General features: G+C 47.4%; 1 protein-coding gene and 1 long non-coding RNA gene across 3 annotated transcripts in view; one reads left to right on the forward strand and one right to left on the reverse strand.

The window, feature by feature from the left end:
* LOC116953476 (ephrin-A5-like) overlaps positions 1–22,360 on the forward strand; it is a 186,921-nt gene extending 164,561 nt beyond the window's left edge. Inside the window, exons 3-5 of one of the 2 annotated variants that reach the window (XM_032973707.2) lie at positions 6,270–6,365; positions 16,579–16,659; positions 22,172–22,360. In XM_032973707.2, the coding sequence (XP_032829598.1) occupies positions 6,270–6,365; positions 16,579–16,659; positions 22,172–22,299 (305 nt within the window). In that variant the 3' untranslated portion in view covers positions 22,300–22,360. The remainder of the gene's footprint in view (positions 1–6,269; positions 6,366–16,578; positions 16,660–22,171) is intronic. The other variant, XM_032973709.2, reaches the window with a different exon arrangement.
* On the reverse strand, positions 1–26,578 carry LOC142931314 (uncharacterized). Its single transcript, XR_012947316.1, has 3 exons — positions 26,151–26,578; positions 3,081–3,183; positions 1–1,456 (listed from the first exon to the last, which is right to left on the reverse strand). It is a non-coding gene; the product is annotated as an uncharacterized LOC142931314 (long non-coding RNA).
* Between the last annotated feature and the right edge of the window lie 793 nt (positions 26,579–27,371).

The raw sequence follows: 27,371 nt of genomic DNA on the forward strand, positions 1-27,371 counted from the left end.
TAATATCAAAGCAAATGCTTTAATGCAAACATTACATATGTCACGATGTCGGTCGGCAGGCCTTCAATCAAAACATCATTATCCGTGGCGTTTGTGACCCGCAGTACCCTAGCCCTAACCCGCTTATGTAATTGCGTTTCGGTGATGCAATGCAGGGAAGAGCAGGCCTCTCCTCATATTGCTGTCGGCCCGAGTGTAATGTGGTTTCCGAAACCCGATCCCTGCATCCTTTGATGTAATCATATCAAGCGGAGCTTCCTGGGGCCCCTGCAGGCGAAGAGTATCGTTGATTTGCACCGTTATTAATTTATTTCCGTCTAAATTTAAATCGTGGGGCACGCACCGCGAACAGTCACGTGTGGCGCGCGAAATAAGCGGTGCACGGGAGAAGGAGGTAAATGTGTCCGGTTTTTTTGTGGTCGCAAAAAAAAAAATCGGCGATTTGCTTGAGCGCACCTGAAAGTCTCGCCGCCGCTGATCATCATCATCGTGATTATCGTGACGATCGTCACTTGGCCATCATCAACCCACCGCGGGGTTTAACGGCCTCCTCAAAAATCGACAGCTTTCATTTGCTGGATTATGTCCGTGTCAATCTGTGTACCTTTTCACGCCGCCACCCTATGCAACCGGAACGTTTGCTCGTCCTTCCGATGCGGACAAATAATGCTGCCTCCTGTTTGTCTCGCGAGCACGCATGCTCCCACACGCTCACGTGCTAGCTCACACACACGCTCACACGCTAGCTCACACGCGCGCAGTCACGCGGGGCACTAAAGGGATAGGGACTTGCGCTCACCACCATAAATTATTTAAGGCAGGCGACACGGACAGGCAAGGTAACCCAATCGCTCGCCCCCGCGTTATTGAATGAAACCCTAGGCAAGAGGCGTTCCGAACTGCATTTTTGAAGACCAAACCAAGGTTGGGATCGAACAAAGGGTTCCTCGCTTTTATACATTACCTATCGCCGCCCCATCGCCAATTATTTTCATTTCCGTCCACCTTCGGTAACTTCCCCGAGGTGTATACAACGCGAGCTCTCTCCTCTGTGCTCTCCGGTTTATGTCCTGCCGACACATTTATTCAATTGTCTCGTCGGAATCCTCGTGCGTGCCTTTTGCTCTGCTCCTTATTTATCTGGAGCCCTACCTCTGCGCACCGGCCTTTATTAACTTGTTCCATCATTCCCTGCAGTTCATTTTCGTCGATTGTTATATATATACTGTATATACAACAACAACAAAAACCAAGACGAAAATCTGCGATGGTTAATATTTTTTCCCGTTGAAATCCCCCCCCCCCCCGACCCTCCACCGCCCTACATTTGTCGGCAATCCCCCCACGGTTCCCCGCGACGCAACATTCCACCTCTCTCCGGCGAACGAGCCCATCTCGTCGCTCCATGTCCACGGCGATCACGCCCTCCGGAGGTCTGGTGCGTCCTCTCCATTGTCTGCACAGGGGAGAGCAGCGGTGGCGAGATGTTAACTACCTCGCCCGGTATGCGGGAGGTCGGGGAATGCGATGCTGACGCCTGTATATTTGGCGTTTGCATTTCTCTCTCCCCGTGGCCACGTGGATTTTCTTCCGGGTCCTCCAGTTTTTGCCTCCACCTTTTGTAAACATGCGTTCTGAGTATTTGGAATGAATTTCCACGTGACGATAAGCCGCTTGCCATTTGTGGCCAGGTCGCTTATGAAAAAAAAAAGAGCCATATAGCTCAGTGGGCCTTGCTTGGTAACAATAAAAAAAGTGTTTACAGTTTGTTAGATGAACTTTGCAGGCACACATTGCATCTGTGCATGATTAGTGCGGTTGGCTACGTCACGGCGCGGAAGAAGTTCAACATGCACGCATTTATTTATGGCGGGAGTCAATGCAGCTTGTCCACTCGCGCAGCGCCCGGAACGGTGACCGGGCGAAGAAAATGGGCGTGAGGGATGAAGAGGGGAGGGGGGAGGGAGGCGAGTTTGGCCGGGTGTCCGCCTCAGGGGGATCAAAATTGGCCGTGCCGGAGCAACCGAGCCAGCACTGTGGAGATCCTGGGCTCACATCCGGGTTTCAGCCGGCCTGTCATGTACATTGCACCGCATTGTTGGGTTGTTGCGGCCGAACGATGGTCACAGCCCTGATGATGCCAATGTTGTGAATGTGTCTATGGGACCTTTTTCGTCAGTGTCAAAGTTATGAAAAACATAAGAAGAGGCTTTATTTTTTTTTACCCTTTCTGGCGATAAAACAGGCGGTGTTAAGATGTTTAAACGCCAAACGGAAACCTTTTGCAAGGCATCAAGTCTGCATTAACCACACGTACTTGTGATGAACATGCAAACAAACACGCTCTGATAATAATACACGCATTGACTTCGAAACTGATTAGCCTCCACCAGAGACTCCTTTATGGCCTTGTCTCACTAGTGTAAGACCAGAAAATGTCACAATGCAAAGGCAATGCAAGTATCAAAGTGTTAATAGCTCGGGTTGAGAATTTCTATCTACGGGACCTTTTTCGCCAGTATTTGAGTATTCAGAATCAGAATCTTTATTTAGACTGGATTAATCCGGTCTAATCATCCGGATGATTGACGTGGAGGTGAACCTCTGTTTACGGATCGTGAAGGAACACCGCCTCACTTTGAGGGAAGCCGATTGAAATGACAGGGCGAGGGGTGCTTTGTGTGCCGTCGTTCCCTGCGAACCCGTGACACCTGAGTTCGAGTCCCGCTTCACTGCAAACGTCAGCCAACGGATTACACCTGAACGGGTCCTGAACCCGCCCACCACACCTCTCTCCGTCTTCAGTGTGTTGTTTTAATAATGCGGGGGAACGAGGAAAAAATTAGATTACCGGTACCAGCCATTGGAGAATGTAATTACATTAAACACATTAACCCTCCAGCACCGAGTGTGTGGACGGCGCAGCCGTTGCCTGCTGTTTGTCGGGAAACGGAACGGGACGTCGAAAACGCTCGCCCGGGCACGGCGAGAAAACGTCGGGGGGGGGGATCCATCGGCCGGAGGGCTTCCCGTGCCTTCCCGCGGTTGTCACCGCGTTATTGATGTGCGGAAATCCTTACCCTCCCGTTCCCGTCGCTCCGTCCTGCGGCCTTGCTCGTCCTCCGTCGGGCCGCTCGTTCTCCCTTGTCGTAGACGCGGGGCAATCGCAGTGATGACAATTGTCTGTTCGGAAAAGAAGGTGTCACGGAGACTGAGAGCATTTTGGAGGTGGCTCTGTTATGTGTACGCGAGGTGTTCGGTGAAAGTTTCCCTTCACCGGTGTTGCCTGTGCACCTGAGATGGAATTGTCGCCCTCGGATATGACGAAGAGGGGAGGGAGGGGGGCCGAGATGTTAACCACCTCACTTGGTATATGCAGGAGGTCGTAGGTTCGATCCTGACCCTGACGTCTGTATATTTGGAGTTTGCATGTTCTCCCTGTGGGCGCGTGGATTTTTCTCCGGGTCCGCCCGGTTTTTCCCTCCGCATTTAAAATCGACGTGCGTTTACAAGTATTTAGCTGCTCTAAATTACCACGCGACAGTAAGCCACTACGTTGAGCTGTCTTATGTGATAGTGAGGTCGCTTCTGAAAAAAGATCTGTATAGCTCAGTGGGGGCCTTACCTGGTAACAATTAAAATGGCTTAGTTCTAAGGGTGGGTGGTGCGGATGGCGGCGTGGAAGAGCGTTGTGTGGCCATTGTAAGGGGGGGATGCTCAGTCATAGGCAGAGCAGGAGAGCAGAAGGCCTTAAGCCAGGATATATACGGGACGGGGAATGTGCCCCGCACTGGTCCACCGTGTCTCTCGTCCAATGCCAGATTATCGTAGCAGCAAAAGTAGCTACAAATGCTACGGGCCATCAATTCCAGTTCAGTGATTCTGCACTTGCGTTATTACTATAGTACTATACTGCCTTCAACTTTTATGAACGACTGGGTGTTTATGGTTAGCGATTTGTCGTATTATCTGGCTGCATAGCAAATGAAAAAATACAATTACAATTATTTAAAAAAAGGTAAAAACCCTATTATTATATTTTGGTACTAGCAAAGGAGGTCCAATGATGTAGATGCTTACCCTGAGCATTGTCTTTGAGCTGTGCGCCTTTTGGCGTCATCTGCTCTAGCACCAATTGAGACCAGGCTCTAAAGAAAGCTGTCTCTGGTGTGGACCAATCAGTTTCAAGGACAATGCATATAGTATCAGTGTGTTTTTTGTTTGCATTTTGACTGCAAGTATTGTGGATAATGCAGACATGAATCCTTGTAAAAAAGGTTTCAGTTTTGTTGCCAGAAAAAAAGGGGAAAAACCCCTATTATTATTCCAATTACTTTATTATGCAAATAAAAATATTAGTTTTTTTATGTTTCCGTTTTTTTTATATATATCGGGCCCCTTTATAAAATATGCTACAGGCCCCACACTAGCTTAATCCGGCACTGGTCTCGTCCACCATTAATTAGCCAGCAGCTAATTTAACTTCCTGTCCTATCCATACAAACGGGGGCATTTTGTGTGTATGCGTTTTTTTTTTAAACCGTTGACTTTGGACAGTACGTACAGCAGAGTTCTATTATACCTCCCACGAGCTAAGCCTCCGTGGCTCACATTGCGACTGAATTCAATTTGGGTTCACTGTGTCTAAATGCGACCACGTTTCGACATGCTGTGCACAAACAGGAGAGTGTGTACATATATGTTAGTTATAGTGAGATGTGGAGGGCATTCGGTCATAGACAGGGGAGTAAAAACTAAAACTAAACTATTTTTTTTTCATTGTCACCAGTTAAGGCCCACTGAGCTGTATAGCTCTTTTTCAGAAGTGACCTGGCCACAAATGATAGCTCAACCAAGCGGCTCATCATGTGGACATTTACAGTGGCCAAATACTCTAAACGCGCGATGTTGATTCTAAATGTGGAGGAAAAAACCGGAGGACCCGGAGAAAAAAAATCCACGTGACCGCGAAGAGAGAGAGGGAGACATGCAAACTTCAAATATTCAGCAGGCGTCAGGGTCACGATCGAACCCACGACCTTCTGCATACCAGGCGAGGTAGTTAACCTCTCACCTTGAGCCCGCTCGTAAACGGGGGCAGGGAGCTGAGGGCACGGGTGGCTGGGGGAAGAGAGGTCAGCAGAGAAGTACAAATAACCTCCCTCCCTCCCAGTGAGCAATGGTTGACTGGGAGTCGAGTGCGATGAGAGTGGAGAAGTTTGGATAGTGTTGTGGAGGGGAGTCGAGTGAGATGAGAGGGGAGAGGTAGGAGAGTGCGTGGAGGAGAGGAGAGTGAGATGAGAGGGGAGAGGTAGGAGAGTGCGTGGAGGGGAGTAGAGTGGGATGAGAGGGGAGAGGGAGGAGAGTGCGTGGAGGGGAGTGGAGTGAGATGAGAGGAGAGAGGTAGGAGAGTGCGTGGAGGGGAGTAGAGGGAGATGAGTGGGGGGAGGTAGGTAAGTCCATTGAGGATCTTGAAGGTGGGAAGTCAGTCAAGGCTGTACTTTATGACTGTACTCGACTGTTCCCTGCCATGGGAATGTCGAATTTACCTTGGCACCTCGGAGCCTCCAACAGAGGCGAGCGACACCAAGACTCGTTTGAGCGGAGAGACTCTCTGACATTGCTCTGTGTACGTGTGTGCACGTGTGTGCACGTGTGTGCCTCTCACGTCTAAAACCGGTGAGCATTATCTGAACCAGTCCTGGGCCTCCCCAAGGTCGACTAAGCCTAAAATGAGTACCTGGTGCCGGTGTGTAGTAAACATCACCGCTTGGGAGACAAAGGCGGTCGGGCGTGGTGCCGGCCACCTACACTTCACCATGCTGGTCGGTTCAGGGGAGCGCGAGAGTTGCTTGTAATGTACATGTATGTTGAACGTCTTTCGCACCGTACGGAGCCATCGATGCTGCTAATCGGACCGGTGCGGATGTCACTCGCCGCCCATGTAGCGCGGTGTGCCTACCCCAGCGACGCGTTCGACAGAGCGGCGCGACTAACAGTGACATTTCTTCCAAGGTTGGCAAATGCTCGGCAGTGAGCAAATTGAAAATTAGCTGTTAATTTGCGGAATAATGAGCTGAACCCACCTCGGCACGATACTAAGCTGGTAACCATGGCTCCTGACTGTTCTGCTTTCACAGGGCGATGTGTCCTTTTGTACTCGTTTCTCACAACGCATGTGCTAATGGTTTTTGAAACGCGGTAGCATCTGGGTGTTTATTATTTATTATCGTTGTGTCCTAATTGACTTTGCCCGCTCTGCCCCACAGCGACACCACGTCACAGCAGTGGCAAGAAGTGCCTGAGGTTAAAGGTCACCGTGTGCTGCTCGGCCAATTGCTGCTCGTCCAGCTGCTGCACACCCAGTGAGTCGTCGACAACGTTATTGCATTTGCACATCGAACAGCGGGTTACTGATAAAGTTATTGCATTCATATGTTGAACGGTGGGTTACTGATAGTGTTATTGCATTTTTAAGTCGAACGGCAGGTTTCTGATGAAGTTATTGCATAAGGACATCAAACGGTGGACTGATAACGTTATTGCAATCGTACATCAAATGGTGGGTTATTGATAAAGTTATTGCATTCGTACAATGAACGGTGGGTTACTGGTAAATTTTATCGTCATTTTTAGATTACTAAAATCCATGTCCACCATTCACGTATTTTTTAGGCATTAATATACTATCCAACCCTCCTGATTCAAGCAGTAAGCTGCCGATATTCTAAAACCTTTAACTGTGGCACGGATTTTCAAAGCTAATCATTCTGCTTCATAAAAATTCAAGGGGTGAAAAATGTGGGTGCAATTTTCCCTTTGAAAAAATGGGCCTGTGGTAAAATGGTTTTAAAAATTGGCAGTCTCATCACTTGAACCAGCAGGTTTGGAAAGCATGCATTAATGTACGGACATTTACAATCACCACTGTCATCAGCATCATTATCAGTGATATGACGGCATGGGGTTGATGTTCGAAGTATGGCGTGCGACTGTAAATATATTACCGAAGGCAGACACTTGTAATCCCTCAATATACGGCCCTCATTGTATCGTGAAATCACATTACTACCACGGATTTTGTAATTCAGACGCTTTGCGGAGGGATCTTTAGCGATTGGACTGCAGGATAGGGGAGGTAAGCAACTTGGCGGTTCGGAATGGGACGTGGCAAGAAAATAGTCGGAGGCGTAGTGGTGCAGAGACAGTACGCGATGGGTGGGACACGTGTCCAGGGTGGCGGAGGGCAATTTACCCAGCCAGGAATTTGGCACGAGCGGAGTTTTCTGTGATGACATGTTGACCTCGAGCTGAATGACTGATGTGGTCAAGTCGAGGAAACAACTCGCGTTTCTTCGACTCGTCCGTGTGGGCCAATACACCACAGACACGAATCACCGCTGCGATCAAAATACCAATACCCGCCATTCGCCAACGAAGCGACGGCGACGTCACCGCGGCCGGCGCCTGTGCCAGGCCGGGTGCACTTTGAGGCCGAGTGAAGTGTCGAAGGCTCGATGACGGGAGGTCATGGGACAGACCCAGGGTGCCGTGGATTGACTGACCGAGACGGCTGGCAGATGCACCAGCTGTGCCTCCTATCGTGCCAATTGTTAGCACAACCACCAGCGCCAGCATCATCAGAATCGTCCTCGTCGTCATCCGCAACGTCGTTCTATCCACTGCTGGATAAAGGCCTCTCCGCACCTTGTCGCTCACGTGGGTGTTGTTTGAGCGCATACTTCACCAGGGCTGCCCAGCGTGGTTTGCTGAAAGGGGGGGGGGGGGGAGGGCTCAGGGCTGCTTCAGATATCAGTCGCCACCGATGTTAGCCATTGCCCTAATATTGATCTGAAGTCGGGGCGGGTTCATCACGTGCAGCTTACTCGCTGGTGAGCTAATTATAGTGAGTCCCTCTCCAAACTGCTTTTCCGGCCCAATTAGCACTGGCTGACAGTGTCCCCCCCCCCCCGTATGAATTATTACCAAATAATGGCATTAAAATGACGTTAGCGTGAGCACAGTAACGAGGGCAATTATTTACCCCCTTTAATTAAATAAGCCTGTTTATTATCATTGATGTGATAATTATTATCGCCCCCCCCCCCTCCGCCATTAGTTTGTCACCGTGCCAAACTCGGGCGAGATAATTGGCTATTTAATAATGGAATTAAGGGTCTAAGGCAGCAGATGTGCCACTCCCGAATCCGTTGGTGTTGTGGACACAGTTACATTTGCTCATTAAAATGCCCTCCACCTGTGCGCTATCTTTGCATCCCCCGTGACCTTGGTTAGTACCCCCACCCCCCTCCCCCTGGCCATACGTATCGACAGTTACTTAAACAAACAAAAACATTGTCTCGCACAACAACAAAAAACAATAAGTTTGATCTAAAGCATTCGTGACTGCAGGGATTCATATTCTTGGTTCTTTCGGTAAAGTCACGTGGAAGGGAAACAATAAAATATAAAACAATATATATTTTTTATTTTATTGTTTCCCTTCTATGTGACTTTACCGAAAGAACCAAGAATATAATAAAGGATATCTTTAAAATTCCACCCGGCTGACACTTCACTGCACCTAATCGTGTCAATAACGACCATTTTCATTCCGTTATTTTGAGATAATTTGTGAATGCCTGTCACTAGCACTAATTAGGCCAAGGAGTCAGCTTTGCAGGGGGAGCTTATTTACTCACCAAATTTATGGCGGGGTATGGCATTCCCACGCAATTACTGTCGCTCAAGTGACCGTAATTAAATTCTCTGGATAAAGAATATTATGTCGTAATTAATTGAGCGATGTGTATTCAAAGAATGATTAATTTCTTCATTATCTGCCGGCACACCACTGTTAGGAGAATACACAGACAGCGTGCGTGTCCGGGGAGTGTTTATCCCCTCGTATCTACCGGCTTTCTCCAGGCACTCTTCCTGTAACACACGAAATACTCCGTTCAGGAATTGGTCAAACATCCCAAAGTAGGGCCCTTATATATAAAAAATGACTCTTGGGACACACCCAGGCTTTCTTCGATCGACAGAATCGGACTCGGAATATGTATTTATGCCTGAGGAATCCGATGAGTTATAAAGCAGCTCTCTCTTTCATATACGTCCAGCAGCATTCGAGCAGCCCTGAGCCAGTGCTGGAAATTCCACGTTCCTATGGTAGCGGCTTTTTTCATGCACGCTAACCACCCTTGACGAGAACTGGGCTATCCGATAATCCGGTAGCTCTGCCGATTTCCGGTTTTAACACTTCGACTAAATGGATAACACGAACATAGTTGGTGGGGGGGGGGGGGCGGGGGGCTGTCGCCTCTGTTCCCACGTGCGCCGCTGGACAGGAGGTGATGGTGTTGGGCGGCGTTTGGTGATGTCACACTGGGCGTGGCTTTCAAATGGGGTTTCTCTTCTTCAGGGTAGGCAGGATGTTGTGGCGACTGAAAATTTGGAAAGTAGTCGATTACAATATTCGAGTCGATCATTGACTAGATCGACTCACTGTCCCGATTCTACTCTTGAATTCCCATCGCGTAGTGTTTTATTTTTTCCACCCTCGAGGGATAATGAGCTCAGTCTAGTCCCCAACCCACCATCGAATATGCAACCTTCCTTTCGAAAACCCTTGCCACAGTGGAATTTGTCCAATCATCCCAAAAATGGGCGTCGAGGCTCGGCGATACTTTCGTTGTTGAATAAATGGCAATTCGAATTCATTGAATGCAAATATACATATATATGTCAAGTTGAAATTTACCCAATACACGGTATAACTAGAATAATATATATAATCATAGCCTACGTATTATTGCATACGGGTTTAAAACCATCCGTAGCTGTTTCAGTAAAAGTGAGTCGGGAGGAAGGAGGACGGGGTCCCACAGTCGTGTCTTGAATACCCCCCCCTGTTCCCGTTGGAATAGGTCACCGCCTCCCTGTCCATGGGTCTCCGGTTCCAGCCCGTGATCTGGTTACACGGGGAGTAAATTAGCGTCGACCGCCTGCATTTACATTCGTCTCAGCCGCACCGAGCGGATGTCATGCATTGCAATTGTGAAAAAAAGGTCTCCTCCATACCTTTCAGACATTACAGGAGGGGGGGGGCGTGTTAACAATGCGAGTGACGGCTCGGGTGTTCAAGGCAGCAGCCCTCTGCAACCACGGCCAGCGGAGTTTCGTTTCTCCCGCCGCCCTCGGAATTCGCGATGGGTCGATCGCCCCCCCTCCCCCCCCCCTTTTTGGTTGCTCGTAGTCGTGAACATTTGCGCAGGATTCACAAGATTCCCCGAATAGGTCTCAGGTTCGGCTCGGGCAATTCATAGCAACCCCCCCCTCCCCAACGGCTGTGAAGCACGTGACATTATTGAGCCATCTCTGTGAATAATTACGGAGAGAGTCAAATTTTCCCGCCTCTTGCAAAAGCGATGGGGCAACACTCATCTCTGTTGCGTCCTGTTGGCAGATCGCTAAAGCGGGTCCCAGCGGTCTCTCAGTAGGGTGATGACGATTGGCTTCCCACAAAGTGGTTATCATCTCATTTAGCCTGGAGGGATGATGATGATGAGGATGGGTGGAGTGGAGTGGGGCACCACGGTGGCTATGAGATGTTAACTACCTCGCCTGGTATACAGGAAGTCGTGGGTTCGATCCCGACCATGACGCCTGTGTAAATGGAGTCTGCGTGTCTCTCTCCCCGTGGTGGTGGTGGTGTGGGCCCTACAGTTTTTCCCTCCACATTTAGAATCAACATGCGCTTAGAGTATTCGGCTGCTATACATTTCCACGTGATAAGCCGCTTCATTGAGTTATCATTTGTGGCCAGGTTGCTTCTGAAAAAGAGCTATATTGCTCAGTGGGCCTTACACGGTGAAAAAAAAATTGTTAAATAGTTGTAATCGTTGAATAGAGCGTCTGGCACGCAGGAAGAAACCTAAGTGCCTGGAGAAAATTCACACATACGGGGAAGTAACACCAAAAGGTCCGCAGAGATAGATTCAAGAATCCATCGTCGTACCGCGATCTCATGGCCACCTCGCATACCCGAGCCTATAACACCTGCCATTCCCAAGTCGTCACCCATCCAAGCACAAATAACAAGGTAACATCCCAGCTTTTAACATCCAACCTCCGATGAGTTGCGACGACGTTGGGGGTGATTTGCTCTTTAGGCAACGCAGTGAATTCTCCAGTCTCGTTGTTTCATTCAAAAGTCCCAACAACACAAAACAAACGCTCATCAATTGGCGGTCTCATCAACACCCTTAACCCAGGGCAAACGATGCACGGGTTATCGTTCGCTTAGTTTTCCATGCGCCATTGGCTTTTGGAAGGCGAATGTGTGCCGTTAGTTAAAACACGGAGACAGGCGAACGTTTGACTGCATTGCCTTCTTGCCTTGGGGTCACGCGCTGATGATAATGATGACTGTTACAAAGCAGTTCTCTCTCTGACATTTGTGTTGTGCCTCCAGAGATAAATACACGGCTCCTTTCTCAATTGAGTGTCCGGTGATGCACGCTGTCAGGACATACTTCCTAATTTCCGCATTGGTGACAGGAAGGACGAAATAAGTGTATTCATTGCCATATTTATAATGTTTTTTTTGGTAAAATTTCTTGTGCCTTTCTGCAAGTCACCGCGTGTGCGCGTTTGAAGCTGTTGCCTTTGTAGAAAATAACCAAATGATGATCCATTGGGAGAGCATTGGATCGTCAAATTGTCTCCATTATGCAGTGTGTTGTTTATTCCTCTTGAAGAAGTCCTACAAGTCTACCTGGCTATGGCACAAGGAACCCCAATTGCTACTTATAAGCGTGGTCATCAGATCGAATTTGTTCAGAAATTATCCAGCCCCGTGGCTCACGTTTGATCGAGCGAGTGGCTCGCAAATCTGAAGGTTTGCTATTTCACACCCTGGTTGAGGGGCGGTTGACTCAGCTCATCATTGTGCCCCAGGGGTCGATACAGTGGGTACCATCTTGTAGGAAAGTCAACAGTGGTTGTCCTGTAGAATAGACTTGCTCCTGCCATAGCGATGTGGAGTTTCTACCACTGGCTCTGCAGGACTGTTAACCCGAGATACAGCGAGGGAAAAAAGTATTTGATCCCCTGCTGATTTTGTACGTTTGCCCACTGACGAAGAAATGATCAGTCTATAATTTTAATGGTAGGTTTATTTGAACAGTGAGAGACAGAATAACAACAAGAAAATCCAGAAAAACGCATGTCAAAAATGTTATAAATTGATTTGCATTTTAATGAGGGAAATAAGTATTTGACCCCCTCTCAATCAGAAAGATTTCTGGCTCTCAGGTGTCTTTTATACAGGTAACGAGCTGAGATTAGGAGCACACTCTTAAAGGCAGTGCTCCTAATCTCAGCTTGTTACCTGTATAAAAGACACCTGTCCACAGAAGCAATCAATCAATCAGATTCCAAACTTTCCACCATGGCCAAGACCAAAGAGCTCTCCAAGGATGTTAGGGACAAGATTGTAGACCTACACAAGGCTGGATTGGACTACAAGACCATTGCCAAGCAGCTTGGTGAGAAGGTGACAACAGTTAGTGCGGTTATTCGCAAATGGAAGAAACACAAAATAACTGTCAATCTCCCTCGGCCTGGGGCTCCATGCAAGATATCACCTCGTGGAGTTGCAATGATCATGAGAACGGTGAGGAATCAGCCCAGAACTACACGGGAGGATCTTTTCAATGATCCCAAGGCAGCTGGGACCATAGTCACAAAGAAAACAATTGGTAACACACTACGCCGTGAAGGACTGAAATCCTGCAGCGCCCGCAAGGTCCCCCTGCTCAAGAAAGTACATATACATGCCCGTCTTAAGTTTGCCATGAACATCTGAATGATTCAGAGGACAACTGGGTGAAAGTGCTGTGGTCAGATGAGACCAAAATGGAGCTCTTTGGTATAAACTCAACTCGCCGTGTTTGGAGGAGGAGGAATGCTGCCTATGACCCCAAGAACACCATCCCCACCGTCAAACATGGAGGTGGAAACATTATGCTTTGGGGGTGTTTTTCTTTTAAGGGGACAGGACAACTTCACCGCATCAAAGGGACGATGAACAGGGCCATGTACCGTCAAATATTGGGTGAGAACCTCCTTCCCTCAGTCAGGGCATTGAAAATTGGTCGTGCATGAGTATTCCAGCATGACAATGACCCAAAACACACGGCCAAGGCAACAAAGGAGTGGCTCAAGAAGAAGCCCATTAAGGTCCTGGAGTGGCCTAGCCAGTCTCCAGACCTTAATCCCATAGAAAATCTGTGGAGGGAGCTGAAGGTTCGAGTTGCCAAACGTCAGCCTCGAAACCTTAATGACTTGGAGAAGATCTACAAAGAGGAGTGTGACAAAATCCCTCCTGAGATGTGTGCAAACCTGGTGGCCAACTACAAGAAACGTCTGACCTCTGTGATTGCCAACAAGAGTGTTGCCACCAAGTACTAAGTAATGTTTTGCAGAGGGGTCAAACACTTATTTCCTTCATTAAAATGCAAATCAATTTGTAACATATTTGACATGCGTTTTTCTGGATGTTTTTTGTTGTTATTCTGTGTCTCACTGTTCAAATAAACCTGTCATTAAAAGTATAGACTGATCATTTCTTTGTCAGTGGGCAAACGTACAAAATCAGCAGGGGATCAAATACTTTTTTCCCTCACTGTAAGCACCAATGCCTCAATGCTCATTTGAGGCAGGAAATCACTTTGACTTTTTAATGTAGGGAAGTGGTTACACATTTTAACGAGGCACTCTCCTAAAATCACGTCTCGAGACTCAATGAGGCTCTCCTACGCAATAATCGGCATGAACTGTTTGGTTTTCATGCAGTAGTTGTGGCCCGTAGGTGAGAGGGCAAGGCTCGCAGTTCGTGGTCGATAAAATTTGTACCACTTTGTGGGGGAGTCGCCTGTGGTTATACTATGGGGTCGACTTGCTCCCGTCATGGGAATGTAGAATGTACACTATTGGTTCAAGGCCACAGAGGAGAAGGCAATTCATCCCCTGACCATAATCGAAGGTGGAGACAATTAGACTTTATATTTTTTTGGAACCCGCATTTATTTATCGTTACTGGCCTTTGCTGTATTTTGGAATACGCCCCACTCCACCCAACTCCGCCTCATCGCTGGAGATTATAATCTTGAGTGGTTTCCATTCGTGTCGAGAGGAGGAGGACAAGTGGCCCCTCTGCCTTGCTAGTTGGTCTCTCCCCTCACACCTTCAAAACAAACTTCTGTGCATGAGTCAGTCACTCCCTAAGTGGTAGCTCTAGAGGCTGGGTGGGTAGCTGTTTGTGTTTTCTCATCTTAACACTGCACCACCACCCCCCCCCCCCCCTCCAAGGACATGCACGCACGTAGCCTTTGGGATGAGCACATTTTTTTAAAAAAAATTACGAGTGATTTGGAGAAAATATGCCGGTCTGTTGATCACGGACAGGTATGCATTATATACCGGGCATTGTGCGCACCGTTGTGCTACTGCACTTACGAAAATACATTGTCAACACGTGCGGCCCGTATAACCAGGCGCGCATAACCAGGCGCGCGCGCGCATATGCGGCGGAAGCATTGCCGTTGAGTCGTTGGCAGTGGTGCAACGAGCGCCAGCAACAAGACGCACGGCACGTTCGTCATTAGCACTGCACTCTGCAAAGCAAAAAAAAGTGTATCATTGGCAAATGGCTTTTCTCCATGGCCGAGAGATCTCGAAGAAGAAGAAGAAGGTCCATGGCCCGAAACGTCGCCCTCACTTAACACGTTTTCCTCCGAGGGCAGTGGTACTGACGAACGCGTTGGGTTTCTCTCGGCCGCGGGGTGCCGTCCGTTAGATCGTTACGTGCGATATCCACAAACCGCGCTCGCTTTGCCCACGTGGTGTAAATGTATTGAGTCGCCGCCACGCTTTGCACGAATTCGTAAATTCCGTCCGCGCGCGACAATGCCCCGTGTCATTATAACATTGAAGACAGCGGCTGGTGGAGCATTTTTTCAAGTCCGCACGAAAGTTCGATCAACAGCGATAGAACAAAAAAAAAGTGTATAGAGTTTGCCGCACATATGTACGCACTGTCAACATGAGTATTCCATGTTTGAGATTTTTGTTAAAAAACAAACATAATACGTAATACCGTGTACTGCCAACTCGCAATTAGTAATACAATCTATTCAGTATTTACTCGAATTTCCAAAATATATCAGCTTTGTGAGCATTTTGTGACTTTTTATTCTTATTGCTGTATCATCATTATTATTATCATTGTTGTTGTCATCATCATCATTATTTTATTCATGTGTTTATTTTGTGTCAGCGTTACTCGACAGCAGCCTCTGCCTTTCGTTCGCAACTGCCGAACCAAACTGGCATCGTTACCAAAAACACAAATTAGACTTCTAACGACATCGACAACAAGAGTGCGTCCAGTACCTTCGTAAAATATCACAGCCACGCCTGGAATTGTTCGTGCAGCCCGCTGCAATGCTTTTAAACTCACCGGCATTGTCGTTGGCAATGCGTTAACGATGGGCGGAGCCCCACGTAACTTCATGTCAGCCGACCGGCCATGGACAGAGAGAGAGACGCATCAGTCGTGGACACATTGTGGCGCACGGCGTGGGCTGTATGCGACCGGGTGGCGCTGTGCTTCGAGCACTCGGCTGCACACCTGGACACATCTGTTATTTAGAACCCTGGCCAGGTGTCGACTGAACCCCCCCCCCACCTCTCACCCCCCAGCCCCTCGTGTTGCTTTACGCCCGTCGATTTTGACATGCTCGCCCTTGCCCTAGGAATGTGGAAATTTCACGGCCCCCTACCTGTGGAAGGCAGGCATCGCCCCGTGCGTGCTCGTCCTAAGCAGGGGGGGGGGGAGACACCCCGGGCCACGGGGCGAGATGTTAACTTGTTAACTACCTCGTCGAGTATGTAGGAGGTTGTGGGCTCGTGGGTTCAATCCCGACCCTCGCGCCTGTATATTTGGAGTTTGCGTGGCTCTCTCTCTCTCCCCCGTGGTCGCGAGAATTTTTATCTGGTTCCCCCCCCCCCCCCCCCCCCCCACATTTAGAATCAACATTACGCGTTTTGAATATTTGGCTGCTACTGAAAATTTCCACATGATGAGCCACTTTCTATGACCTCTCATTTGTGGCCAGGTGGCTTCTGAAAAACAAGGAGCCAAATAGCTCAGGTGGGCCTCACCTGGTATATATAAAAAAACTAAAAGTTTTTAGTTTCTTGTCTTGAAGAAAATTCGATGTCGTCGGGCGTCTCCGTTTATGAAGGCGCGTCGGCATCACGGTCCCGAACGGCGACGCGGCAAATCACCCGGTCGGCGAAGCCTCGGCCACCTCCTTGAGACGCCGAATCTGGACAATTTAAACGTTCGACGACTTTGCTGTCGATCATTACCACCACCACCACTACCACCGCCGCCGCCGCCGCCACTACTACTACTACTACTCACGACCACTACAGTTGCGATAACTACTTCGAGTACTCGTCACCTTACTTAATTTTACTTTTAACCCTCTGATGTCCGTGCAGGCACCACCACTAAGATGACGGCTGGTCAGGGCTCGTCCGTGAGTGTAAACAGCAAATCGGACTCGTCGGAAGAACAAGCAGGTTAGCGCATGACCCCACTGCTAATACCACCCCGACGCTAATCTCACGACTACCCTCCCGTTCACCACGAATACGGTATAAAAAAAACAACAACAACAAAACCCGGCTTAGAGCAACCTTATTTTTAAAATGTGTTTGCGCCAAAATGCTTTTAAGTTGATTCTATTTTAATCTCTGCTTTGCCCCTTTTTACTTTGCCTTGCTGTGCCTGTGTTGTGTTTTTTTACTCTTTAATTTCTGTTTCGCACGTAAAGAGAAGAGCGCGTCTGTGGAAGGTAATTGCGTTATAAACCGGACATGCGCTGTTAATGAGCTGGAAATCGCTGCAAACTGGTTTGCGTAAATGTCATTGTGGTGCTAAATTCCCCCATCTAATAAAAAGGGGAATGTGGAACGGGATAATTATTGAGGAGGCGTTTTTTAACCGATGGCTTAAGGCGTGTTAAGATTGTCACGCGCCGTTTTTCATAACTAAACACTGCCTTATTAAATTTTCCCCTCAACTTGGTCTGGCTGCTCCGCCTGTGCATGTGCTCATGCAGAAACTTGCAAGGCATTATGGGTATTCCCACAATACCGTGTTGACCTCGATACCACATTTATCTTCGCACGCATTAGCCAACTTAACTAGGTCTCGCGTAATTATTGAAAATGTCTCGCACTAACAGCGCTGTGAATTTACAAGCAGAGGAACGTTAACCTTTTATATATATTCTTAAAGAAATGTGCTTCTTTGCATGTATATTAGCCACTGGTCTTCGCCAAAATCGATGTTTACAAAATAATTACGAACCAGGAAGTAAAATCAATATTGTCTAAACGTAGCTCGCACACTATTTTGATTCATTTATCTAATTGTGTGTAAAGGCTTATTTATACACGTATTGGATTTTATTTTACACTGTAGCTCGGATAGCATTGAATAGAATGCTGTACGCTTATTTCCCATCAATTAGACAACTTTGCACAATACAAATGGGACCACTATGATGCTTTAGCGTTGGCGATGCCATTAGAAGCCTCCAGAAAAGGATACCATTCATATTATCTGTGTTTTTTTCCCTCTGCACAATACGTGTCACATTTGTATCGCTAACAAGCACGTAGCTTGTTTGTAAGGGAATGCTGATTTGTTTTCAGGAAATCTAACTTAAATATTAACCAGGACGAGAATTAATTTTTCAAACGCTTCCTTTGCCTTTTCATATATATGCACGTCATTAAATATGAATACATCGCATTCTGAGCGCAGAGCCCAGGCCAACATTAAAAAGGGAGCATTATCCAATGGCAATGTCAAATATGTACGCATTTGCAAATAAGTTTGGGTCAATATTGTGGGTGCTAGGAGGCACGAGAGAAGAGAAGGCAGAGCTTTAGCTCTCACAGTACAGGCGGCCTCCGGTTTGCAACGAACCGCATTCACGTCCGTTTACATAATGCCACCGTGGATCGATTCACGACGCATATTCGAACACGACTCCGAACACTTGAACGGAGTCGGCCTGGTTTCCGATGTGACTTGGCGTGAAGATTTTTGTTATTCTAGAGTGTTTTTTTGTGGGGGGGGGGGGGGGGGGGGAAACACATCGGCAAGTGATATTTCTACCGTTTCTACTGTCCACGGGAAAAATTGGGCCCGATTTACAACGACGGAGTTTTCCAGGAACGCGTTGCATCGTGAAAGCGGGGGGCGGGGGGACCGCCTGCAGGTCGTCTGGAACGCATTTAGTGTCGTCGTCGTCCGTTCTGCGGCCATCCGCGCCCCCCAACACATCTCCCTTTACGTACGTGATCCCGTGAGCGCAGGGAAGCTAAGCAGGATTTTTTTAGGCTGGTTGGTGCCTGGATGGATGGCCACGAGTTTGGGTCAGGTGTTACAGGCAAGGTGGCAGTAACTTTTTGACCCCTTGTCCCCTACTGGGCATCTGTGAAAAAGAGCTTCATTGCTCATCGGATTCCTCAAGTGTTAATACTGTTGACGAGTCTGAGTATCACACCTTTCCTCCGATTGTTTCTGCTTTCCTTCCACCTGAAGCCAAAGACTCATTTATGGAATTGGCCAAAAAAAGGCATCCCTGTGAAAAAGTAGCCTTGAGGTGCAGTTCATCTTTCCCGGGTAAATATTTGGCATGAAATTCAAAAAGCCTTGTTATTAATATGAAGTTCTTGAAGGGGCACATTCTTTATTCGAAGCTAACATTTGACTCTGTAGTCTTGTCTTTGTAATCCACAAAACGTGTGAAAAATTTGTTGCATGTTTTGCACGCTGCATTACTTTACACACACACAGTATTTGTGTAGTATAACATGACGGATGAAATTTGAATGAAGGCATTCCTTCCAAACAAATGCAAAGAATAAAATTAACCTCATCATTAATAACACAATCTACAGTGAGAGAAAAAAGTATTTGATCCCCTGATGATTTTGTACGTTTGCCCACTGACAATGAAATTATCAGTCTATAATTTTAATGGTAGGTTTATTTGAACAGTGAGAGACAGAATAACAACAACAAAATCCAGAAAAACGCATGTCAAAAATGTTATAAATTGATTTTAATGAGGGAAATAAGTATTTGAACCCTCTGCAAAACATGACTTAGTGCTTGGTGGCAAAACCCTTGTTGGCAATCACAGAGGTCAGACGTTTCTTGTAGTTGGCCACCAGGTTTGCACACATCTCGGGAGGGATTTTGTCCCACTCCTCTTTGCAGATCTTCTCCAAGTCATTAAGGTTTTGAGGCTGATGTTTGACAACTCGAACCTTCAGCTCCCTCCACAGATTTTCTATGGGATTGAGGTCTGGAGACTGGCTAGGCCACTTCAGGACCTTCATGTGCTTCTTCTTGAGCCATTCCTTTGTTGCCTTGGCCGTGTGTTTTGGGTCATTGTCATGCTGGAATACCCATCCACGACCCATTTTCAATGCCCTGGCTGAGGGAAGGAGGTTCTCACCCAAGATTTGACGGTACATGGCCCCGTCCATCGTCCCTTTGATGCGGTGAAGTTGTCCTGTCCCCTTAGCAGAAAAACACCCCCAAAGCATAATGTTTCCACCTCAATGTTTGACGGTGGGGATGGTGTTCTTGGGGTCATAGGCAGCATTCCTCCTCCTCCAAACACGGCGAGTTGAGTTGATGCCAAAGAGCTCCATTTTGGTCTCATCTGACCACAACACTTTCACCCAGTTGTCCTCTGAATCATTCAGATGTTCATTGGCAAACTTCAGACGGGCATTTATATGTGCTTTCTTGAGCAGGAGGACCTTGTGGGCGCTGCAGGATTTCAGTCCTTCACGGCGTAGTGTGTTACCAATTATTTTCTTGGTGACTATGGTCCCAGCTGCCTTGAGATCATTAACAAAATCCTCTCGTGTAGTTCTGGGCTGATTCCTGACCGTTCTCATGATCATTGCAACTCCACGAGATGAGATCTTGCATGGAGCCCCAGGCCGAGGGAGATTGACAGTTCTTTTGTGTTTCTTCATTTGCGAATAATCGCACCAACTTTTGTCACCTTCTCACCAAGCTGCTTGGCAATGGTCTTGTAGCCTATTCCAGCCTTGTGTAGGTCTACAATCTTGTCCCTGACATCCTTGGAGAGCTCTTTGGTCGTGGCCATGGTGGAGAGTTTGAAATCTGATTGATTGATGGCTTGTGTCGACAGATGTCTTTTATACAGGTAACAAGCTGCGATTAGGAGCACTCCCTTTAAGAGTGTGCTCCTAATGTCAGCTCCTTACCTGTATAAAAGACACTTGGGAGCCAGAAATCTTTCTGATTGAGAGGGGGTCAAATACTTATTTCCCTCATTAAAATGCAAATCAATTTATAATATTTTTGACATGCGTTTTTCTGGATTTTCATGTTGTTATTCTGTCTCTCACTGTTCAAATAAACCTACCATTAAAATTATAGACTGATCATTTCTTCGTCAGTGGGCAAACGTACAAAATCAGCAGGGGATCAAATACTTTTTTTCCTTCACTGTAAATTAAGGTATTAGTTAAGGAGACGAGCTGGAAAAAAGCACGTTAAATGAATGTCATGCGATGCAAAAACATACTTGAGTCAATATTTCACCAACAAAGCCTTCGTCAATATTCAACGCAAGAGTGCAATTGTTATTTTCCTGTATTTGAGTGGTGGCGGGGAAATGAGTAGACAGTTTTGCGCTGAGTAAAGAGAAAATAGGAAATTAAATTGTAAAGCACGATAGGCCGTATAATCTTATTTGATGTTGCGGGTCGATATGTGTTTTCTTAATAACGGTTGCAATGAGCTCTTTGGAAAGCTTTTGATATCAAAATCATAACCCGCAACAGATTTAGAAGTTTAGCATTGTCTAAAATGGCACTATTTGGATGTTACACCATCTTCCATTATCTCTGCGTGGTGAATATAATTAGTACCAATTTGTTAGAAGTAAATAGTGGTTGTCCTTTCGAGAGACTGGTTCCCATCATGAAAATGTGATATTTCCACCGCTGACTTCAGAGCTGGTTATCACACGCCTGTGCTCCAGAACTGTGCAGGCATGGATTTGCAGATCGCACAGATTGGCGCAACTCCAAAACAAACCTGGCTGTGCGGCGGATTAAATCCATCTGTGCGGCGCTTTGAGCCTTAACCCCCTGGTTTACGCGGATTTTCCATAAATTCTCCGATTTGCTCCCGTCGCAGTATAATACAAAAACCGGACAGCACTTGAGACTAATCATTTGAGTCGTCATCTTAAACAAATTGTGTTTTGCAACAAAGCCAGTTCAACTTTTTAGTTAATTTTTTAAGTTTTCTAATTCATCACTTTCAGCTTCAAGTAAGGGAATCCTTCATTCGCGCTCATTTCACTCTTATTATCGGCGAACTTGAATAACACTGACAGGTTCCGTGGTGCCGCCCTCTCGGAAACGATGGCCCGCGGCGATCAGCCCGTTGGCTGGTTCCAATTAAAATAGCACGGCGCGGGCTAAGCACCCAGCTGGCGAACGTGGTTTTTTCCCCTCCCCACCGTTTGAATGCACACCATGGAGAGTACGTTTAACTCCGCAAAAATATTGAACCATAAAATCTAAAGTTATTCAACGTGCACAGGCACTCCACTCGGAACGTGTGTTATGTACCCCCGTCCATTTCTATGCAGACATTCGCTATTGTACGATCTTGTTTTTTTGCTGACAGTATTTGAGAGAGAAGGAAGAATGGGTACACTGCCCCTCTCCCCATCTTGCGCCACGTGAAGATTTTGGGGATAGTATTTTTTTATATTGAACGTATGGGAAGAGTTTTACTTTTTTAATATGTTGTAATAAGAGGTTTCCTTTTTTGTATATCATTGGTTAAAACTAGATTTGAGTTCAAGAGGGCAGTGTGTCATGCCACAATTGTAGTTGAAACAAGTTTCAGTTGTGCATTTCTAACATTTCTTGAAGTGTGTGTGATCCGTTCATGCAATTGCTTGGCGCGTTTGTATTAATTTAGTGAATGTTTTTGTTTATTTCCCAACAGATGATTCGGGAATTGGAGCTTCACAGGCTGCTCACCACGCTGGTGGATATGGTCACATGCACAGGCCTAGCGTAGGCTTCGTCATCGCCATCGCAGCCTATGCTCTTCTGATATTATTACCTGCGTAAACTGAGCGGCGAAAAAGCAGAACTTTGAAATTTGAAGGATGTTGGCAAAAGGAGAAAGGAGTTAAGAAGATAGGGAGGGGAAAGGAAAAAAAACTTACGCATCTAATTTTAACAAAAAAGTTTCAAGACTTGCTGAAAAAAAAATCACGGCCTACAAGAAGACCAAGACAACGCTAAAACGGAGCCATTTGTAAATATGTATTGAAAAACGAAAAAGCTATACGCCACTGAAGGATCATGTGTTCTTGAACTAAAATGTGGAATCTTTCAGTTTTCACTTATTGTTGCTGAAATTTTAGCTTTGAGCTTTGTATAAAGCAGTCAAACATATTTAGATTTTATTGAAGAGACCAAAATCTTTTGATTTTTAAAAGAGAGCGGAAAGTGACAATGTGGTTATTTGTAACGGTATTTTATTTTGTTGTTATTCCCAAGAGAACAAAGCACCAATATTATTATGTGTCACATTACTGTCATCATAAGACAGATTACTGTAAAAGGGTTAACACTATCATCATTGTTTTATCATCATGTGGCAAGTATCGGATCGCATGTAGTAAAATAATTAGAGTTCATTTAATTTGCTCATTTACTGGCAAGAAGTTCCAAAAATCATTTTGGACGCATAGTGCCTGGGGTGTCTCTTGTGTACTGGAATCTGATTGGTCGGCTGTCTTCTTGCACTGATGCCTCGATTGGTTAACTCTCAATCTGCTGAAGCCTGATTGGCCAACTGTGACTGATCATGTGACAGTTTTTTTTTAATGTGATGGCAGCAATGTGCCACGCTTTGATGGCGCCAGGAATCCACGGGTGTTTTTTTGTTTGTTTAGCGATACAAGCAAATGCCACGTTCTCTGCCAGTGTGTACGTTATGTGATACACGCGCTCAAATATATAACAGACTCTCGCAGTGGCTTAAAACAACTAAAACATTTTAAGTGGAAACAGTTGACACTATAAACCCCCTCTGCCATTGTTACGCATGGGTAAACACTTTTGTTTGGCCCATTTACCGTTCTTATTCTGCCACACTGACAGTGCAAGATCAATAGCGTACCCACACACACACACACAGACGTTCTGCAAGCGACACGTTAATTTTAAACAAAAATGGGATGAAAAAAATAATCGCCGACTTTTGTCAAATAGTGACGAGGAGAAGAGTCCCCCCCCCCCGTTCGGCGTGACGCGCTCACGTGCAAAGTGGTTGAGACTCCGAATCTACCACTTTTTCATCGCGCACACAGCGTTACGGGGTGCGATTGAAGCAGGTGAATAGCGGAAACGATTCGAGGTCTGTGCCTCGCGAACCGTCGACTCGAAGACACAATTCTGTGCACGTTCCACAAGTCGCTGGCCTGTGTAGTAATATAAAAAAAAAATCACAACGCTACATTTTGTGAGCTCTGTGCATTTTGGTCGCCTGTGGGGGGGGCCACAGTGTGCGTGCGTGGGGGTGGTAGAGCTTAGGTTGGCTCAACACCGCTACTCGACGTCACCGCCGGTGTTTTTGTTGTGAGTTTATATGCTTTTTTTAAAAAAGTTTCTCACGATAACTTTTCTTATTTTCACTTCGCCCATCTATTACTCCAAGTCACGGTGTAAATCCTAGCACGACTGTTCAAATTGCTTGCGCCTTCCCCCTTACCCCCCCCCCGCCCCCGACCCCCCCCCCCCCCCCCCCGATTTGAACCAAAAATAAAAGCCACAACACATGGACGATGGATATTATTATCCTCTACGACTTGTGTTTGGGGATCAGTTTCAAATGCCACGTACGGATACTGCAAGAGACGATAACGAAACAGGGACAAATTCTCCGTTCGCTGTCCACACATCACGCGCGCACGCGCGCTTACAGCGAACAATGCGTTGTCGGCTGGCTGCACGCAATCTTTAACGGAGAGGAGCCAGCGGCGAGCATAAAGTAAAGTAGGCCGTGCAGGAGGAGTTTTTTATTATCGATTCCTTCAACGCGCTTGGACCGAGAATACTTCGCGAGCACGGTGCGTACGCACGCTCGACAGGAGGGTCTTGGCTTCTGTGTCCACAGGTGTCCAATTGTGGGATTGAAGCAAGGCGGTGACGGGCAAACCCCTTTGGCTATCAATCAGGGCCACCAGCACCCGACGCGATTTGGATTTTATTCCATTGTAAACCTCTCTCTCGGCATATCTCCCCCCCCCCCACCATCCCACCTCCCACTGTCGTGAAAGTGACGCCGCACTCCTCTCCCCGTGGTGGTCTAAGCCTGCGCGGCCATGAAACTGAATTTGTGGTGTCTACAAAGTTCTGTTCTAAAGCCCGGGCAATGCCTTTCTTTCCCTTGCCATACCCCCCCCCCCCCCAGGGCCTAGTATATGACCCTGTTAAGCCACACTCTTTCGGGCAGGAAATCTAGGCAGAGCGGGTTGGAGGCGGTGAAATAATACGATGCATTTTAACACGTCGACTTTCGCGACCAATTCTATCCACGGGAGGTTTTTTGTTGTTGTAAACGTTAGGGGTTTGCTCTCCAACACACCAGTGTGCTGAACTAGTAACGAATTGGCATGCTCTGTTTACGTGACAGACCCTTACTAATTCGCTGCGTCAGGTGGTGGCGGATCTAACCCAAAAACAAAAAGAAACTGTATTATGGAGGATGCATATTGTTTGTTTGTGTGAGCTTCAGTTGAAATGATGTGTTCACGAGGATTTATATGGAAAAAAAAAAGTTTGAACTGTTTGCTACATTGTAATTCTGGCCCGGCATACACAACCTTACGGTGAATTTGAAAACAAAGCAAAACAATCCACGTCGCTTTGTTTTTCGTGGCCTGCGTCGATCCGCGGCGAGGAGGCAGCGCTGCGTCAGGCGCTGGAGGAACACCGTTCGGTGCGAGCCATCCGAAGGCCGAGCGGTCGAGGCAAGTCAGGCGACGGGGCGCATTCAGCGGCGATCGCGCTCCTTTGAACGCCGTCGCCGATTATTAGGCCGAGGCCATCGCCATCGCCGCGCTCGAAAAATCCAAATATTGACGTTGGGCGAGAGCCCCAAGGTTCACAAAACCCGGAATCTCGGCGGTGCCGGCTCAGTGCATTCGGAGCAGCCCCTCTTGAGCCGTCCCGTGCCTCCTCGCCGATCCAACAAATGGATGGTGACATTGGAAGTGACATTGATTAATCGCGGCCGGGGTGAGCTATCGGCACAGCGCCCCAATTTGCATCGATCCCGGCAAACTGGCATTACCGCTTGCGCTGCGGTGATGTCATAATGACATTTCTGCACGGTGTGTGCACAGCCTAATTTGGTTGGGTTAAGCCACAATAAGCGTAATTAAGCCTCGAGCTCATCAGCGTGCTTTATAACGACGGAGGGTCAATTTTCTCCGAATGATTTGCACAACCGTGCGCAGGAAATCGATGTTCTGGGCCCCTTAACTGGCGGCGAGCTGGATAACTCCGTGTTGCCGATGTTAAGACCCCCTGCGCGAAGAATGCGAGTTTAAGGACATCACAAAGAGGGGAAAAAAAGCTATCGTGTAATGTGCTGCTGAAATCCACCGGTTTTAACACAACGTCACCTTCTCTCTGTAACGAAACCTCTCATTACAGTGTCGCGAGAATTTTTTTGTTGTGTTAAAGTGCGCAGAAAGATCTCATTTGTCGGGACGCGTAAATTACGTTTACAATTAAGCCGGGGGCTTGAGTGAAGTGGGGCGATGCTCACCAGGAACTGTTGGGACACAAAGGACGGAGACTGGAGAGTGGTGAAGCTCTTTGTGCCGATGTTCCGAGTGCCTGCAACAATCAAACAGACGGCCCCCTCACAAGTCCCGGGTGCGCCTGTCGTCATCGCGGCTCACCTTGGTGCAGAGTCTAGGCGTAACTCTGTCCAGGTGTAACTCTCAGCGGCCCAGGTGTTGTAGCGGTTTGTCTTCTTTTGGACACCTTCGCTGCGGTGCCAACCGAGATCCACCGCTTGTTAGCGCAACGTCGCACCACCCACGAACAACAACAACAACAACAAAACCCAACCCCCTCCCGTTCTAAGGGTGCCGTAGACTTTATTTCGCCAGTCCAGGAACTCGTGCGTTGAGAAAACACGACGCCCCTGTGGCAAGAGTGACTCTGGGGTCAGCAGGTCGGCGAAGCGGTCCGGTGCGCTGGAGCTGAGACATCGAGGACAGGGGAATTCGATCATGGTAGCACACCGCAGGAGGAGGAGCGTGAAACATGGCAAGAACACAGATTTACAACGTGGATCAACACGTTGGGGGGTGGGGTGGGTCGGTGGTGGGGTGGGGGGCAAATTCGACTCGGCTTGATTGGCAAACAAATCCATTCCTGAGCTCGGCCCTGATTGATTGGTGTCTTTAATTAAACTGGGTGTGTGAAAGCAACGCCGACAATCGTGAGCGCGTTAGCAGCGATTCCAAACGGACCCCCGCCAAGCGCATTTTGAAACGTAGAGGCGGGGGTGAGGGGGGGCATTAATTGAGGTATCGTCCCATTCACAGAATTACAACATCAGAAGGCGTTTGAACTGCGCGGCCGAAGCGTTGGCAACATGTTCCTCGCGTGCTTTTGTTGTTGTTTTTTTTAAATATAAAAATCTCCCGCCTCGAGTGATCTTTAACAGCTGCGATGCGTGTCCCCAACAACGTGGCGACAGTGTCAAGCTTTTAGACGTTATACATCTCACGCGATGCAATCTTCAAAAGTGTATGCGTGTAGTGTGTTTTTTTTCCTCCCCTCCAATCTAGCTCTGACTGCTGCCTTTAAAAATTAATTGCATGATCCTGCATGGGCACGCCGGTCTAGCCAACTGACTGGGCCCTCTACACTTTGCCATGTTTCGTTGGTCTAGAGCAAGGGGTGGGGAACCTTTTTTCTGCCAAGGGCCATTTGAATATTTATAACATCATTCACGGGCAATACAAAATTATCAACTTAAAAAAATTAGCCCGTTACATGTTTGTCAAACATTTAATTAACTCACCCCTAATGCGGTGGCTGGAACTGCTTCTCTTTGGCGAGGCGTGTGATGATGTTAGCCGGTATTGACGATGTTGCTGCTACTCGCA

The sequence above is a fragment of the Petromyzon marinus genome, chromosome 52 (genome assembly GCF_048934315.1).
Source record: "Petromyzon marinus isolate PM22_M1 ecotype Great Lakes invasive population chromosome 52, UKy_Petmar_22M1.pri1.0, whole genome shotgun sequence".
NCBI lineage: Eukaryota > Metazoa > Chordata > Hyperoartia > Petromyzontiformes > Petromyzontidae > Petromyzon > Petromyzon marinus.